The 19,049-nt window shown below is 43.4% G+C and overlaps 2 protein-coding genes across 2 annotated transcripts; both read right to left on the reverse strand.

Annotated features, from left to right (window-relative positions):
* Window positions 1-3,212: 3,212 nt before the first annotated feature.
* Window positions 3,213-4,994, reverse strand: LOC139753108 (uncharacterized). Its single transcript, XM_071669196.1, has 2 exons — window positions 4,949-4,994; window positions 3,213-4,402 (listed from the first exon to the last, which is right to left on the reverse strand). The coding sequence occupies exons 1-2, from the start codon at window positions 4,992-4,994 to the stop codon at window positions 3,630-3,632; spliced, it is 819 nt and encodes a 272-aa protein (XP_071525297.1). The 3' UTR covers window positions 3,213-3,629.
* Window positions 4,617-15,944, reverse strand: LOC139753446 (organic cation transporter protein-like). Its single transcript, XM_071669962.1, has 12 exons — window positions 15,712-15,944; window positions 14,338-14,521; window positions 13,035-13,170; window positions 12,643-12,832; window positions 12,263-12,366; window positions 11,447-11,601; window positions 9,915-10,083; window positions 9,248-9,407; window positions 8,961-9,151; window positions 7,799-7,971; window positions 7,132-7,316; window positions 4,617-5,761 (listed from the first exon to the last, which is right to left on the reverse strand). Exons 2-12 carry the CDS (start codon window positions 14,498-14,500, stop codon window positions 5,564-5,566), a joined length of 1,824 nt encoding a protein of 607 aa, XP_071526063.1. The 5' UTR covers window positions 14,501-14,521; window positions 15,712-15,944; the 3' UTR covers window positions 4,617-5,563.
* Window positions 15,945-19,049: the final 3,105 nt, after the last annotated feature.

A 19,049-nucleotide genomic window follows, 5' to 3' on the forward strand; every position in this document is an offset into this window, starting at 1 on the left:
GACATAGACCAGTTATTTTGAGGTTAGGACAAAACTTCTGGTGTAATTCCATTACCGTAAGTCGTCTAGTTTCCCCGCCACACGCGAAAAGAATGACGTCAAGAAATAACACCTGTAAAATGTACGTTTATTAATGACATTTTTTGTTATTACTTCTGTTTTCCGTTGATCAAATGCTTTATCAATAGTTTTGGAATAACTATGACCTCTCTCTCAAGACTGGAACACCTAAGGACCCATGCCCCATTGATTGTGCCCAGGTATTCCCGCCTTCTAATTGGTCCTCCTCATTTGTCAAAATGATCTACAGATGTGATCAACCTGACCTCTTTATTGATTAGCATACTTCTTATCATTTATATCTTCTTTTCTTTTGGGCTAGGATTCCAAGAGTAAGAAATACGATTCACTGTAGTCATGATACTGTTTATCAAGCCGTACGTACCTCCTTTGATCAGGTGGTCAAAAGCATTTTGGCAGATATGGCATGCGTGAGAATCATACTCGATCCCGCCGCATATGTTGAGGATGGAATGTCAGTTTCTATGGCATTTCATTTCTTTGGTAACTGTATTGTTTAGAGGCCGGAGTGGTCCCTCTCCGTCTGTAGGCTACGGAGTGGTGGTTTTGCTTGACTCCTCCTGCAGGAGGTTACACCGCGAACGAGAAGTCCGTGTTCGTCAAGCCCCGAGCAAGGCTGAATCATCAGCAGCGGAAGGGAGTAGAACAATCTCGTCGAGGGATCATAACTCCCCAGATCTAGACCACTAGAAGGGGTGTCCTGGGGTTGCATAATGATGATAACATATCAGTCATGTCAGACTCTTCCGTGTCTCTAGTTAAACCAGTGATACCAGTTAACACCAAGTTATGTCAGTTATAAACACTTAATCAATTTCTTGTCGTAAGAATTAGACGCTTATCTTTTGGTAAATGACTTTCGCACACACAGTCGTCTCGTTCAAGTGGGTGGAAAATTAAAAGATGTTATATAATAATGTCAGTTGAGGAGCGACTTTTTTACGCCACCGCCCGTCAGAATCCGCTCAAAAAGCGGAGGACCTCGACCCAGTTCTTGAATCTCTGTATCTTCATACGTGATGAATCCTCCCTCTGCTGCGTAGCTCCCCCTCACGTGCCCCGTCTACCACGTTCAGTTTCATGTGCTGCAGCGTGTTGGTGACTTTCTTCTTTTCTTTTCTTTTTTTTCATCACGTGCTTCGGTTTACGTGTTTTAATACATGCATTCACATCACATTTCCACGTACTTCGACCTGGTGTGCCTTAATGCACGCCCGTTACTCCACGTGCTTCAAGATGTGTGTGTGTGTGTGTGTGTGTGTGTGTGTGTGTCCCTCTTTCCCACCACGTGCTTCAGTAGACGCGCCCTCCGACATCACGTGCGTCAGTCAAGAGTCGCAAGCCATGGCAGTGAGTGGGATCGGTACGGCCACTTTACGTAAGACGCCGCGCGACTGGTGGATCCGTGTGGTTGCAACGTACCACAACACAACCTCACCAACGGTACAGGCTGAGGCGCGGTGGCAGTGTACCACGGCGCAGTCTCACTAACGGTACGAGTTTATATACCTTGGTATACCGGACACCTCACGTGTGGTATACTGGTTTAAGTTTTGGTTTACCGCTCATTGAGATATCAACGTTAAGAAACGGAGTCTCTTTACCGTTGTGGGATCGAGCGTCAGTACTCAGCAGCGGCGAGGGTGCCAAGCGGACCTCACAGTGGGTCTGTGTTACCAAGAGGCGCATTCCCGACTGTAAACAAGCGAGTGAGGAGGAGCCAGCAAGCAAAGGTCGAGTAGAACAGAGTGCCAGGTGGGTCTCCCATTGATGTCCAATGAATATGGTATTTATTGCGCTTATATATATATATATATATATATATATATATATATATATATATATATATATATATATATATATATATATATATATATATAATGTGTATGTGTGAGTTGGAAATTAGATGTTTAAGGAAAATATATGCTGTGAGGATCGTTCAAAATCTTTTTCACTCCATACTTCCACCTCCAATTTGGTCTTCCCGATCTCCTTGTTCCCTCCATTTCTAACACATCTTCCTTTTGTCAACCTTTCCTCACTCATTCTCTCCATACGACCAAACCATTTCAGTATACCCTCTTCAGATTTCTCAACCACACTCTTTTTATCATTACGTCTCTCCCTTACCCTTTCATTTCTTACTCGATCAAACCACATATTGTCCTCAAGCATTTCATTTCCAACACATCCATCCTTCTCCGCACAGTCTCATCTGTAGCCATGTCTCGCATCCGTATATTATTGTTGAGACTACTGTACCTTCAAACACACATTTTTGCCCTCCCAGATAACGTTCTCTCTCCACACATTCTTCACTGCTTCGAGAACCTTCGCCCCCTCGCCCAACTTATGCCTCGCTTCCACTTCCATGGTTCCATTCGCTGTCTTGTCCACTCCCGGGTATCAAAAACACTTCGCATCCTCCCTTTTTTTTTTTTTCTATTCAGATTCACACCCTAATTGACATGTCCCTTAACTGCTAAACCTAACAACCGTGTTTTTATTCACATTTACTCTCATCCCTCTCCTTACACACACACACACACACATACACACACACACATACACACATACACACACACACACACACACACACACACACACACACACTCACACACTCACACACACACATCTTCACTACTTTGAGGTGGATAAAAAATGATGCGAAATGAACTGAACTTTGATGGAGTGACAGCAGACGAGGAAGGCATAGCGACTCACAATCAAGTATCCATGTGCGATTCATATGGCTATGAGCCTCTTGTACATGCCACCAATATACACTCACTCCTTGATTGGTTGGGCTTGAGGCCTATCAGCTACTAGGATCATTGAGGCCGAAACACTCCTCCCTTAGCAGTGACAGCACCCTCGTCTTGCATACCTTCACTTCACCCTCGACAAAACGTATCTTCACTACACACACCCAGCCTTACTCTTGACGCATCTCTCACGTCCCATCAAGAAACGAATCGACGTCTCTCGTCATCGGCAGAATGACGTATCGATTCCACATTATCTTCACTACTGGCCTCTAACCTATAACGAAGCCCCAGCTTAACTTTATAATTCATCTACAATATGCCAGTCGACGTGCTTTGGGTTGCTCCAAGGAGACAACAGATTTCACAAAGATGAAACGATATCTCCTTCTTTTGGCTTTCCTTGTGACGGCGCTTTTGATATACATCTTGGACCAACGAGCTAAGGGAAAGATAATGGATTTGGATTCTGAGCGCCATTTCCTTGAAGACCATGTGAGGGAGCAACACCTCAACGCCTATTCAATTCGGGTCTTCCTGCGGCAAGTTCCCGTGATAGGCTCGTGGTTCCCAAAGCCCCCTGAACTTGATCTGAAGATATGTCGCCCCTGGTGGACGACTGTTCCTCTTTTAAGAATTCCAATGATCACGGTTAGGGCAGCTGACGAGAATGAGGACCTTCACCAGTTGATACAGCTCTACAGGATCTAGAATGCCAATAAGTGTGGACAATGCACTTTAATCATGGTGTTCCTGCATGCAGCTGTGATTCTGTTTCCGCTCTTACTGAAACCAAGAGACGGTGAGCGGAGGAGTGATGATGAAGAAGACAATGTCACTGCGAGAAGAGAAGGCTATGAGGAAACCAGGCCTAGGGACAATGCTCTTGCTAATACCACCAGTGACGGCGGTGCTAGTGCCGGTGCTGCCAGTGACGGCAGGTGCTAGTGCCGGTGCTGTCAGTGACGGAGGTGCTAGTGCCAGTGCTGCCAGTGACGGCGGTGCTAGTGCCGGTGCTGTCAGTGACGGCGGTGCTAGTGGTGGTGCTGTCAGTGACGGAGGTGCTAGTGCCAGTGCTGTCAGTGACGGCGGTGCTAGTGCCGGTGCTGTCAGTGACGGCGGTGCTAGTGGCGGTTCTGTCAGTGACGGCGGTGCTAGTGCCGGTGCTGTCAGTGACGGAGGTGCTAGTGCCAGTGCTGTCAGTGACGGCGGTGCTAGTGCCGGTGCTGTCAGTGACGGAGGTGCTAGTGCCAGTGCTGTCAGTGACGGCAGTGCTAGTGCCGGTGCTTCCAGTGACGGCGGTGCTAGTGCCAGTGACAACGGTGCTAGTACTGTTGGAGATGAGAGTGACAGCAGTGTCTCCAGCGACGAGGATGAAGATAGCCACTCTACCTTGCCTGTCGTAGTAAGCTTGGCGATTGCATCCTCACTGGTGTTAGGAGCCTTGTTCTGGAGAAGACGTCGTCTGTGAGTCTCACTCCTCCAGCTTTGAGAACCCTCATTTTCAGCTCCATCCAGTTTTCCCGGTTCTTGGATGTGAAGGCTGGGTGATTGAGCTGCTTCGCATTACCCACCCTCCCCGTTTACTCGTACATGGGGGGGCGGATGCGACGTCATAACAAAGGGGACTGGTGATATTTTTCTTTGTATCTGTTTTATCATTTTACACTTAATGATCTAGTCATATATTGATAATGAGGCGAGTGTCAGGCTGGGGTTATAAGATCTTCAACCTAGAGATGTTATTATAACCATATTCTTAAACATTAGGGTGACAGTTAAAAACATTTTCCATTGAGACCATATATTTCTGTCCCACCAAAGTAAGTACATGGCTGTATTTTGAATATATGTCAAGTTGTAAGAAGACCCTGTTGACATTAATGTTATACCTTCAGTCAATGCTACGGTCTGACAAATTCAGATTGTGGACGGTAGTAAAACATGGATAATCAGTTTGAGAAAATGAAATTGTATTACGGTGATCTTAAGTGATAGGCATGCACGTAAATGCGTGAAGATCCGAGAAAATTCTTTAGAAAGAGAAGAGGTTGAGGATGATGACAATAAAACAAATGTATTTGAAGGAAGAAAATACTGACTGTCTAATTCACTGATCTTTGCTGAACCTGTATCGTTGTTATTCATATATTTCACTCAACATTTACAGAGAAATTGGTGGCTTTGGGGACATGCCCTCCGGGATCACACGTCCTCGCCTTGCACGCATGCCTGGACCTTGGCCGTGTTCCTTCCCACAGGTTAGTTCTTAGAATCACGGTACAATAAAATGATTTATAGTGTAGCGATAATCATACTGTTAACGTCTAGCGCCTCTAGCGAGGTGGAAGACGACGACCAACCCACCTCCACCTTTAGGGTCTTGTTGAATGCTACTCTCTCCAGTGGTTGGCCTTCACCAAAGACCAGAGGAAACCCTTACAGGACCCGGTCGACCCTATATCTCTGGTGAAATAAGAATAAATCCGATGTACCGGAAGGGCTTTTGAGGTCTTTGGAGTGGCTAGTGGTGCAATGGCGAGTACTCTAACACTGAGCGGTGGTCACACACTTGAGATTGTCATGTCTTGGCTGCACTGCACTTTGATAACGATCCCCTCCTGAGTTGTAAGGTTTTACTTTCACATTTTTTTCTAGGATCTGGAAACGTTAGGATTCGATCACAGTTTCTTCTTGTCTGTCACCACTTCTGTCCTCTAGGGCGTCGAGGACGACGGGCAAAGACGACGCTCCGACTCATCGTCCGTAGCACCGTCCTCCTCTCCTTCCTTGACGAAGTCGCTCGACTCGGGCATCACGCAGCGGCTGGTCTCCGGCAGCAGCAGCGTCAAGGCCGCGGCCACCAGGGACAACAAGCCGAAGAGGGCCGACGGTGCCCACAGGAAGTACTGCCCCTGCAAGATGCAACACAACATGGTCAAAAAGGTTGTGTTCGGTGCCCGTTTCAGCCCGTCTCGAGACACCCTTCCATCAGCAAGGCAAGTAGTAATGATCCTCCAGCCCTTGCTCTTTCCCCCTGTCTTGCACACATGCTCCTTGGTATGATCTACACCCTTTGTCGACTCGTTCTTTTCCCTTCTCTTCAACTCCTTTCACTCATCTCATTCTAGCGTACGTGCACACCATGCAGAAGCCCCATTAAAGGGATCCTGTGGTTACATGATAAAAGAAAAAGAATATATATATATATATATATATATATATATATATATATATATATATATATGTGTGTGTGTCTGTGTGTGTTTCAGACTATTCGCCATTTCCTGCGTTAGCGAGGTAGCGTTCAGAACAGAGGACTGGGCCTTTGAGGGAATATCCTCACCTGGCCCCCTTCTCTGTTCCTTCTTTTGGAAAATTAAAAAAAAAACGAGAGGGGAGGATTTCCAGCCACCCGCTCCCATATATATATATATATATATATATATATATATATATATATATATATATATATATATATATATATATATATATATATATACTGGAATGAATAAAGGCAGCAAGTATGAATTAAGTACATGTGTGTATATGTATATGTCTGTGTGTATATATATATATATATATATATATATATATATATATATATATATATATATATATATATATATATATATATATATATATATTTATATGTATATATATATATATATATATATATATATATATATATATATATATATATATATATATATATATATATATATATGGGGATAGGGGAGAAAGAATACTACCCACGTATTCCCTGCGTGTCGTAGAAGGCGACTAAAAGGGAAGGGAGCGGGGGGCTGGAAATCCTCCCCTCTCAATTTTTTTTTTTTTTTTTTTTTCCAAAAGAAGGAACAGAGAAGGGGGCCAGGTGAGGATATTCCCTAAAAGGCCCAGTCCTCTGTTCTTAACACTACCTCGCTAATGCGGGAAATGGTGAATAGTATGAAAGAAAAAAAGATATATATATATATATATATATATATATATATATATATATATATATATATATATATATATATATATATATTTCGCCATTTCCCACATTAGCTTGGTAGCGTTAAGAACAGAGGACTGAGCCTTTGAGGGAATATCCTCACTTGCCCCCTTCTCTGTTCCTTCTTTTGGGAAATTGAAAGTGAGAGGGGAGGATTCCTATCCCCCCCCATCCCCCCCCCCCCCCCCCCCCCCCCGCTCAATCCCGTTTTAGTCGCCTTCTACGACACTTCTCAAAAAAGCAATGCCCATGTCCTTGCCACACTGGGGAATCACCACTCACCAGGACGTCGTTGATGTAAGGGGAGCAGGCGCCCCCTATCCTGGCCAATGTGTTTCCCATGCCCAACGCCAAGGACCGGTACTCGGTCGGGAAAAGCTCAGCGGCGTATACCCAGATGAGCTGGTAGGCTGCCGTCACCGCTATCTTGCCGGTCTGAGCTAGGAACACCACGACGCCCTTGCCTTCTGCCGTAACATAAGAGTCAAAGGATTACGAGGATGGGAATAATCGAATGTTGATAACATTGATAAAAGCGCTCTTATCTAAGAAAAAAAAATAGCCTGGGAAAACCTTTTCCTCCCAAAGATGCATATTCACCTTATCCCCTGAACAGAGGCATCTTCGTTTCATTCTTCACGAACTCATTTTCACTACACCTTCCACACTGCTAGCCAGACCATGCCAATCTAATGTATCCTCTCCCTCATAGAGAAAGACACGATGATAATGTTACAATAATGATGATACTGATCATAGCATTGAAAACATATATTATTAACAGACACACGTTTCGTTCATCAATCGAGAACGCAATGGTATAAAATTCTTCTCTAATCCACCCCCATTGACTTGGAGCTTCTAAAATATATATATTACTCTTGATTTGAACATCAGTATAGTTTGTGTCCCCAGTCACCAGCTGCAAACTCGTACAAGACACATTTACCAACAGCGGAGACGACCATGAATGACAAGACGAGGATGATGGAGAGCCCACACACAAGGTAGAGCACCACGAGGAACTTCCTCCTCCCGACGAAGATGAGAGCTGGCCACAGGAGGAGGTATGACGGTATCTCCACCAACCCTCCCAGGAGCATGTACAAGTAAAGGTCAATCCTGAAACAAGAGCGAGGGAAGAGGTCAACAAACAGAGCGAGAAAAAGGGAGAGGTTTTGATCCCATACTGATGCTCGCGGGTTGAACAAAAGCCAGTGAACTGGACAAGTTAAACATCTGGGGGTCATTGCTGCACAGCATACAAAAGATGGAAGCAACGGGGTGGTGTGGCGGAGGAAGAGATGAGATGTTACTCTAACGAGCAGGGTAGAGGAGGGATCAGGGCTGGAACGACTGAAAACCATTGTAAAGGTCAACCAACACTCGGACGACAGGCGAGCAACATGGCTCAGTGAGTCACTACAGGGACGACAAAAAGGCTCAAAGTCATTTCAGTCCTGGAGCAACGCGTTGCTAAAGGTTCCTGGACGTCCTTGAATGACATTTAAAACTGTAGGAGTTAGTAGCACTTGAACGACATAGGGCTGGGATCGGCTATGGAACGTTATAAAGTAAATTACTGGTCAGACGTGAGCAGTGAGGATTAGTGCTAGAACGAAAATATCATCACTGGAACAAGCAGTAGAAACTAAGATCACTATCGCAGTGAATGGAGCATCGAAAGCGATGAGTCTTTGAACGACGCGAGGATAAGCGGAACTTCTGTTATGGAGTGGGATGAGCAAGGCAAGACTATCAGTTTATCAAAAGTCGATAGCAAAGGCAGGGGGCGGTCAGTGCATGCATGACACGAATAAAGGTTGGACTCTGTGGTGAAACGACAAGAGGAAGGAAGAAGTCGGTGCTGGAATAACATAAGCAAATATGACAGTCACTTCTGGAAGTGCTGGAATAACTGAAACAAATGTAACAATCACTTCTGGAAGGGCTATATTTACAGACGCAAATATGACAGTAACTTATAAATGGAAAAGTATGAGTTACGAATTGATGATTAGAATTATAAAGGCAAATGCAAGCAGAAACTCTAGTCAGGAAGTTTGCATAAAGTGGAGTGAGGGAGGAAGAATACCCACAGTACAACCTACCTGAGGTTGGTAGCACCCAAGGTGACACCGTAGTAGACTGCACCGACTGCAAACCAACAAAACACCATCACTAGAGCTCTAACTCTCAGCTTAGGAATGGTATACAGGACGAAGACGTGCCTCAGAGTAGAGATGACTCGAAAGAAGTTGCTCTTGGTCTCTTTCTGTATCTTACCCGCCTCCAAGGATTCCTTGAATGATAAAAGAAATATTAAAATTATAAAAGATTACGATACAAATGGGAGAAATGGTGAAGAAAACAGGGAGGAGTAAAGATCTTGTGTCACCTTTGAGCTGAACCGACGTCCAATTCTGTTCATGGCCGCGAGGACGTGGTGGTCAGGAGGCAGCGTGTTCCGGTTGATCTTTGCCGCCCAGGACACGACTCCGAGGGCCTCTTGTCTGTGACCTTGTATGATGAGCCAGCGGGGAGACTCTGGAACCCACCTGTCGCAACATTAGTGTTAGAGACAACCCTTCTAGGCTTCGAGAAGATGACCTCATACATCGCCAGAACCACAACATAATTTGCGGTGAAATACTTATCGTTCTAAGCCACAGTTTCTTGATACGAGCCGCGATTTCATTTCAAAATAATTAAGATCACATTTCTGCTCCGGGGTCAAGACCAAGATACTGGATGATGCTGTTTTGGGGGTCTGGTAGGGAGGCGAGACTAAATAAGACATTACGAAAAGGAAGTTTTGTTACTGTGTTATGGGTAGGAGGGCAGCCCAACTGATACATCGCGTCAATCGTACTTTGATATTGACGGAGAGTTTTTGATTCATTCTCGCTGTGAGACCTTGGGTTATGCTTCACGTTATATCGGTGGCTGTGGTAATGGATGATGGTCGTTATTCTCACAAAAGATATCACTTAATGCCATCAGATACGCAGTTCCTTGTGAAAGGAAGGCTTAACAAGTTGGCGGTACTGTAATCCGAGACTTACCAGTAGAAAACGATGGTCAAGATTGCTGGACTGGAGAGGGTGATCTGAAGACACCTCCAGCTGCGTACTAGATAGGCGATCCCAGCCAACAGTAGGAGGCTAAGGGCCCACGGCATCGCGAGTAATGTGCACAACGCCTCACGGTGGTGCGTGGCACACGTCTCCATCGCTACAGGAGTATTAGAGCAGTCAGTCAAACCCCCCCTGCCTGCAGCGATGACTTGAGTCACCTCACCTACTGGACTTAAGTCTAGTTAGTACTCGGATAATATCTGAACCTTCATGAATATGAACCGTCGAATCCCAGATTCGAGAGTATCAGGGGTGAGAAAATTTAGCGTACAAGTAAACTTAAATGTACTCAGTTATGTTGATACTGTACTCCCTAAGACCACATAAAAGTCTGCAGCAACATACGATCCGTTTTCTAACGAATGAGAAAATGGGAAAAGACAAGATGAGCAGATTTCCTCACAGTTTTACGTTAGATATTGGGAGCTTGGGAGCCCAATGGCTGGTCGAGATTTCTTGACGTTATTTCAGCGACGTCAGCTGATCAATCTTAGTCTCATTCTGCCCTAATTAGATCAGATGGTGTTTGTTCCTGTTGTCATTAGCCATCCAAGACAACCCAACCTCCCGTGGAATGTAGCCTATGAAACCTCGACACTACCTCCTGTATGTCATCATCCGTCCCTTCAGCCTACCAACTGATTAAGACATTTCAGGAGGTCTTCAGAGCAACTGCTGTCTTATCCCCTGAGCAGACTGGCAATCAGGGTATCTCATCCAGTGAAGCCATACCAATCTGGGATTTACAGCACCTCTTCACCTGATCAAAATCAGGGCGAATGGTCACCTTCATAACATTCCTATAAAAGCACCTATTCGCCTCATTCCACTCAACAGGACACTTCCTTTCCCGATGCTGTATCAGTTTTTACATTTCACTGATATGCATACGTCTTCAACCATTAACATCAACAGCTTCATTTTCAAACGGGACATTTAGGTTTTTCGTGGTAAAATGAACTATGCATTATCTGCAAATGGTACTTCCTAGAACTGGAAAGCTGAAGCTGAGTATGTTAATACCACAAGAACACGTTACTTTTTAATGGTTTGTCTCTGACTTTCCAGCACTGAGTCTATCCTGAATTATTGCAGAGCTCATCTACTACATCGAAATTCCTCGTGTGTGATCCAAGACACCACGTATATCCGGTGGCCAAACTCTATATACGACCACCACATTCCGGCAGCTGACGCTCTCGATACACGTCGTCCTGCTCCCAGTAACAACCGAACTCGCCACCACCACCACTAGGTGGTGCATCATGTAAATAAGCATATCTCAAGCTTTACGGAATGTCAGCTAAAGCCAGGTGGAAAACTGTATTCCATTACCCACAATACACCTCCCCCGTCCTTGACACCCTTGGCCAACGAGGGGTGTTGTGAGATGCATATTCACTTATCATACAACCCATAATTTCGTCTTTTACACCGACGGCCAAGTGGATAGAGCGTACCATAGACGAACGAGGAGATGTACAGTCCGGAGCTCAAGAAAGAGATGATGACCCGGATGATGATGTAGACTTCGACGGTGGGCGAGGCTGCATTCAGAAAAGAGGCGACAATTTGCAACACCGAACACAGTAGGAGCACAGGCCGCCGTCCCCACCTGTCGGACATAAATTGTATTAGTTACACATGTGGCTCAAGGGAACGGATGATAGTCACAGCTAAAAGTGCATCACAAGGACTGTGGAACGTTTGCCCAGAGAATGAAAAAAAAAAAAAGAGGGGAAAACCTTTAGAAACGCGTGTTTAATTACTGAAAATAAGGAATAGGATTAAATCCAAGAGGTATGCTATACACAAAACCACAAACATGAACACTTTCAAAAGAAATCTTGATGTTGTGGAACCTAAGTATCTTCCAGAACCCCTGGACTTCTTTGCCGAAAACCTCGGTTGACAGACGCTGTTGTGATGAGAAGCGCTGTTCGTTGGGGTTCTCTGGAGTGGCAGCGGTTGTCCGTCCATTGAGGGGTATGGCCTGGAAGGTGCAGCTTAGATTCCTTCTGTCTATAGTTAAGAGGGTGACGGTGGATTTCTCTGGAGATGCAGAGAAGCTCTTCTCAGCGAACCAGTGACACAATTGTATGTAAAATTGTTTAAGGTGAATCCTTACAATGCAGAACATGTCGGCAAGCAATATACTAATACTTTGGTAACTTGGGTGAAATGCACTTCGCTTTCGAACCATACCTGTCGTAGGTTGACTAAGATACAAAAATGGTGGCAGACTAGCGTCAGACCGGATCCTTGGCAATACTCACGTGTCCACCAGGAAGCCAAAGACGAGGGAGCCAATTATAGCCCCTCCCTGCGTCACTGCCTGGGTCGAGGAGTAGATGACGCGATGCTCACACACCAGGTCCCACTGCCGACACCCACGCCCATGGAGGTAACATCACGTCCATGTAGTGAATAGTCGCACAAAGGAATGTTATTCATGCCACAGACTATGCTGCTGGTGAATAACAGCGTCATACATGATGTAAGATACAACAGCGTCCACAAGACACTCTAAGACAAACTTTCTTTGTAGCAAATAAGTATTGTGGATAGAACAAGAGCATTCATTATACATGCAGGAAGATGAAAGCCACAAAGATGGAGGGAAGGGTGGTGCGTTATCCTCAAAGTTACTCATTACCTCAGTAACGATGGTGGACTGGTACTGAGTATAATTGAAGGTCCGCGAGGAACACTTGACTAGCGTGGCGTTGTCGCCCCTGAGACCTAGGAGGGACACGTTGCTGACGCTGGCTTCATAGCCGACCTCCACCGCCGCCGTGTAGTTGTAACCATACATGTGGCATCCGTCGTACTCGCTGGTGGCGTTCCTGAAATGAGGATGACGGTGCCTCACCTGGAGGGGAACTTTGGCTAAGCGTCGTGGGCTGGGAACATGAAAAGAGTCGTTGGCTAAGGACACATCATAAATAGAAATCGTAAATCACGGACCCCTTCTCTGAGGAGTATCTCTTAAGGATCAAGGAGGACTAAACCCATATAATGATACATATACACACGAAGTTCGACTACCTGTAGGGGACGGCAAGGGTGAGAATCTGCTCCTGGGTCCAGTTAGCTTCTTCCAGAGGTGCGATGTGGCACCAGTGGTCGGGAGTGGCCCCCAGAAACTGGTATGACAACAGATGCAAAGGAGATAAGAGAACACCTGGAAATGCACAGGATGGCCATTAACATCTTATGAGAGGTGTGGTTGATAAAAGGAATATATATTTATATCTATCCGTCAATGGGCGCAATGGATTCTGTAACCTGGAGAATCGAGGCTGTTAATCTTGGAGAGATGGGTTGTGCCAGAACATAGACAAGAAGGCGCAACTCGAACGTGCCTGGGAGTCCAGTTTCAAATGGATGTATGTCTGGTGGGGTGGAGTTCTTAAGAATGGAACGGTAAGGAGGCTCCTCAGTGCTTATTGGACCATTACAGTGCATATATGTTGTCAATGTTATGATTGCTGAAGGAGGAAAAGACTGATTCCATTAACACCTATATACATAGTGTAACAATGAAATCAGATCGAGGATGTAGCACGGTGAAATGCCTTCATCGATGTGCTGGGGTCCTGAAAGAGAGCTACAAGTTGCTACGGCCGAACGAACCTTATAAGACTGACTCAGATTCTCAAGCTCTAGCCTGTGGAGGACCTGAAGCAGCTCTGTTTGTTGCCCAAGACTGGCTTGCCCAACACCTTCCACACACTTCCCTTAGGCCAGCTTTACTGGCCTTGCAAATTGGTTCACCAGTTTCCTGACCAAGGTCTGCTGACCACTTGGTCCAAGCCTACCTACTTTACCTAGAGCCACAGACATTATAGCTCAAGTTTTCCAATCTTATGCTAAGGAGTTCCGGATCCTTTGACCATATCTGCTAACCTGTTTATGCCAGGTCTACTTACCCACTAAGATCAGGAGGTGCTCTCTATCAAAGACAGTTCAGGTATGGTGCAAGAACACGAGAATTCAGGTGTTCTGAAGAACTAAGTCTTATATACTTATTTCAGCAGCTGATGATTAGAATAGGTACTGAGCTACAAAGCAAAACACGGGCTGACTAAGCTGGTCATTGTTAACTCTAAAACAGATACTCTGAACAAAAAGGTACAGACCCTCTTATGCCAAGTAATGATGCAGTTAAGCCAGGTAATGGGTGTGTTAAGCCAGGTAATGAAAGTATTAAGCCAGGTAATGAAAGTTTTAAGCCAGGTAATGAAAGTATTAAGCCAGGTAATGAAAGTATTAAGCCAGGTAATGAAAGTATTAAGCCAGGTAATGAAAGTATTAAGCCAGGTAACAATGCATTAAGCCAGGTACTAACTCAGAGAACACAGGGTGAAGTTGAGGGCGTTCCAGCGACCACTGGTTCCCACTACCTCCAGTAGGTCTTCAAAGCTGTTCACCCATTTCAAGTCGTCTTCAAGATCTTTAACCTCGGTCTCCTCCTCTGGAATCTTTCCTCTCCCTTCGCTTCTCTCTAGCATCGTGTACGATTCTTTGAGGACCTGTAGTTCAAAGGAGCTCGTAAGATCATCGAAGTTTTGACCCTCTCTTCACACCGAAGCTTAACGAAAACTCAAATCGTCATGAATTTGGAGACAACAGAGAAACAAAATATAACAGTCCCTTCAAATCACTCTTGTGCATCTCTTAACCTACCCTCATTACGTAATCCCGTTTTCGCAAGCGCTTCTTCGCTTCACACACGGAATTGAATCGTCATACGAGATCAACGTTATCATTCATAACGACCCTGTAAACAAATACGCTTTCTCTAAATTCTATCTCGAGTTATTTCCCATGCATCCCTCATCTGAAATTACAGCAGAAGAAGGAATCAATACGGAAGCTATAGACCCATGCATGGCGACTCCTAGTTACTACCATCCGTTCATGGTGACTCAGTTTCCTGTTCATTCCATAAAGTTTCCCAAAACAACTTGAGCTGATATGATTTCGTAATCTGCTCCATTAATCGTCAACGCTATTTCCAAACCAGTTTTTTTTTTTTAACCTATTTTCATGTATGAATTTGTCAAGACTAAACCGAGTGTTATTAGTTCGGTCTTAATTACTTTATAATAGCACTGTAATGATGCCAGTTTTCTCTATGTCCTTCTTTCACATCACCGTCTTTAATTAACCTCTTTGTCTGATCTGTTTCCCAGAATGTAAAGTTAATCTCTTTAGCCCAACAATGCAATATACATTTCCAATATTCGGTATCAGTTTTGTCACATATATTTTCCAAATAATCTATATTCTTTCTCTAATTGGGCAAGCATAAACGAACTACATAATCCAAATATCCCTAAACCTTGTCCACTGACCTTTCATTTTGCGGGAGCCCAAAGCAAGGTAAAAAAAAAAAAATGAGTTTTCAACATACATCAAATTAACACAGTATTCCATCCAGCTTCTTAGGTAGCCTATCAGTACACATTCCTGTCACCTGCTCTTTGCTCCATTCTTTTGATGAGAATCAGTATTTTGGTAATGGATATCATTTGCTAACGGAAAGTCTATCATCATTAGTCTACAAAGGTAATTCATGTAAACGATCATCTTGTTCTAAGAATGCAAAAGGGACGGTCGCTCTGTCACCGTACAACATAGCCTTAGTGGCCCTTGCCACTATAAACTCCTACCTCTACCCTAAGGTTCCTTGTGGTTTATAAAACACGATACTCCGTACCTCTGTTGAAGTTGCTTGAAGCCTCTCGCAGTCGCACACTGGCCAGCGTTTGTTGGTTATTTCGGTTGAATCGACTTGCGGGCTGCCTCGGTCATATGGGCCACAAACGTCAAATCTTAACCACCAATCAAAAAAGAAGACTATGAACACCTACAGGTGTTCAAGATGATTCTGAAACCATACGGGTTTTTACAAATTTCGGTGCATTTATGACCGTTCCACTGGCCAACGCTGCAGATGTTACGTGATTCGTGGAGAAGTTATCGTACGAGTGTTTAAATCCCAGGCATGTTATGGCGATTCTACAAATGGATGTTGTCTATCGCTCACAAAAACTTGTGTAAAAATTCTGTTTGTTGGCGAATTCACCTGCTGCCAATGATATAAGCCGTTCGTTATATGGGAATGTTCTTTTCCAAGCACCTGGCATCCAGAATATGACTATAGATGTGAATGCAGTTGGTCAGCACGTGATTTATGGTGGAAAATACGAGGAGGCAGTGTCAAAAGCATGATAAATAAGATGTTTATATATATATATATATATATATATATATATATATATATATATATATATATATATATATATATATGTGTGTGTGTGTGTGTGTGTGTGTGTGAATGCAGTTGGTCAGGACGTGATTTATGGTGGAAAATACAAGAAGGCAATGTCAAAAGCATCATAAATAAGGTGTTTATATATATATATATATATATATATATATATATATATATATATATATATATATATATATATATATATATGAAATGTTTGATAATTCTTTCCTTGCTGTGTCTCGGCTCTGGTTATGGAGTCGTTCGTCTGGCAGGCGATATATGGAGAAACTTCTACCCTGTCAGTCGAAGTCAATTGCAGGGTTAGACTCCTTTATCGAAGCAATTTCTAGAGGAATAACTGAGTATTGTAGTCAGCGACTAACCAGTTAAACTTAAGGAATAACTACAGAGACTGAAGAGGTTAAGGACATTCAGGCAGTCAGTGGCATTAGGATATTGTGATTCTAAAAAGAGTTTCTGGCTTCGGTTTCGCGTGGGCCCTTGTTGTGATACTTTGGCCTTGTTGTGTCTGCGGGAACCTGATTGTGTTTAGAAAAGCGGTGCCGGTTAGGGGAACGACGGAGTGGTATCATTGGACATGGTGGTACCTGGGAAGGTGATGGATGGGCTACTTGAAAATCACACAGATCCATAGAGGTGGGCTGGAGGTATTATGTTAAGTATTAAGAAGCCCTCGATGGGATACTGAGGCACCAAACGAGTTCTAGTTGGCTAGCAATGTGTAAGATGCTACTGATCTGTTTCTTCTTTATAGTCGGTGTTTGCAGTAGAAACATTGTTATTTTGCAATACAGTACTTCTTAAAGATTGTTTTTTTTTTTATTTTCAATGCGTAATACAGAGTTGATTTTATTATTTTGTGTATATCAAGGAGTAGACGTAATTGGTTGGTCCTTGCTCAAGGAGATCCCCTTCCTCGGCATCTGCCTTCAGGAATTGGTAGTCCCACATGCCCAACTGTTTAGGTGGGATACGCAACTGCAAACAAAGAGCATCGCATGATGACTAAAACTGGACGCCAAAACTTCGACCCTATGAATACACCAAGATCTTCACGATTCAGACAATAACAGTCCTTTTGCGCATTTCTAATGAACTGAACTTTTTTTTACTGTTCGAAAAGAGAGAACAAAGACGGGCCCAAGTGAGGATTTTCCCTCTTAAGGCTGCCTTCTGTTCTTCACGCTACCTCGCTTACGCGAGAAATGGCGCATATGTATGAAAAAATGTGTATGTATATATAAACATTGCAGTAGTAATATATGTATATATATATATATATATATATATATATATATATATATATATATATATATATATATATATATATATATATATATATGTATATTCATTTTGCTTTGTCGCTGTCTCCAGCGTTAGCGAGGTAGCGCAAGGAAACAGACGAAAGAATGGCCCAACCCACCCACATACACATGTATATACATACACGTCCACACACGCAAATATACATACCTATACATCTCAATGTACACATATATATACACACACAGACATAAACATATATACACATGTACATAATTCATAATCTGCCTTTATTTATTCCCATCGCCACCTCGCCACACATGGAATAACAGCCCCCTCCCCCCTCATGTATGCGGGATAGCGCTAGGAAAAGACAACAAAGGCCCCATTCGTTCACACTCAGTCTCTAGCTGTCATGTAATAATGCCCCGAAACCACAGCTCCCTTTCCACATCCAGGCCCCACACAACTTTCCATGGTTTACCCCAGACGCTTCACATGCCCTGTTTCAATCCATTGACAGCACGTCGACCCCGGTATACCACATCGTTCCAATTCACTCTATTCCTTGCCCGCCTTTCACCCTCCTGCATGTTTAGGCCCCGATCACTCAAAATCTTTTTCACTCCATCTTTCCACCTCCAATTTGGTCTCCCACTTCTCCTCGTTCCCTCCATCTCTGACACATATATCCTCTTGGTCAATCTTTCCTCACTCATTCTCTCCATGTGACCAAACCATTTCGAAACACCCTTTTTTGCTCTCTCAACTACACTCTTTTTATTTCCACACATCTCTCTTACCCTTACATTACTTACTCGATCAAACCACCTCACACCACATATTGTCCTCAAACATCTCATTTCCAGAACATCCACCCTCCTGCGCACAACCCTAGCCATATCAACTATAATTATATTGATATGCTAATTACTCGACTAATTACACGAATTTTAAGGTTTTGACCAAAGATTCTTATTCAACAGACGTACAAGCATCTATGCTGAAATTTTCAGGAAAATCTTTTTTTTTCAAAAAAATCAAGAAAAATCCAATATTTTACTCAAATTTTCAACTTGTTCAGATTTAAATGAAAATCTGGGTAGAAGTGGTATTCTCTATGGTGGTAAGTGTATCGAGTCAAAAGATTGCATTTCGTAAAATTAAGCGCTTAATTACATATTTAATTTCAACTATAATTATGTTATCATGCTAATTACTCGACTAATTACACGAATTTTAAGGTTTTGACCAAAGATTCTTATTCAACACACGTACAAGGATCTATGCTGAAAATTTCAGGAAAATCTATTTTTTCAAAAAAATCAAGAAAAATCCAAGCCTTGGATATTTTGCTCAAATTTTCAACCTCTTCAGATTTTAATGAAACTCTGGGAATATGTGGTATTCTATATTGTTATTAAGGATATCGAGTGAAAAGACTGCATTTCGTAAAATTAAGCGCTTAATTACATACTTAATATTAATTATAATTA

The sequence above is a fragment of the Panulirus ornatus genome, chromosome 14 (assembly GCF_036320965.1).
Source record: "Panulirus ornatus isolate Po-2019 chromosome 14, ASM3632096v1, whole genome shotgun sequence".
In the NCBI taxonomy this organism is placed as follows: domain Eukaryota; kingdom Metazoa; phylum Arthropoda; class Malacostraca; order Decapoda; family Palinuridae; genus Panulirus; species Panulirus ornatus.

Coding starts and splice junctions, on each gene's coding strand:
- LOC139753108 (XM_071669196.1), bottom strand. CDS start 4,994: ATGAATAACAACGATACAGGTTCAGCAAAGATCAGTGAATTAGACA. Junction 4,403..4,948: donor AAAGATCAGTGAATTAGACA/GTCAGTATTTTC, acceptor AATGCGAAGCAG/CTCAATCACCCAGCCTTCAC.
- LOC139753446 (XM_071669962.1), bottom strand. CDS start 14,500: ATGCTAGAGAGAAGCGAAGGGAGAGGAAAGATTCCAGAGGAGGAGACC. Junction 11,602..12,262: donor TTTGGCTTCCTGGTGGACAC/GTGAGTATTGCC, acceptor TATGTCCGACAG/GTGGGGACGGCGGCCTGTGC. Junction 9,408..9,914: donor TTGACCATCGTTTTCTACTG/GTAAGTCTCGGA, acceptor ATGTTGCGACAG/GTGGGTTCCAGAGTCTCCCC.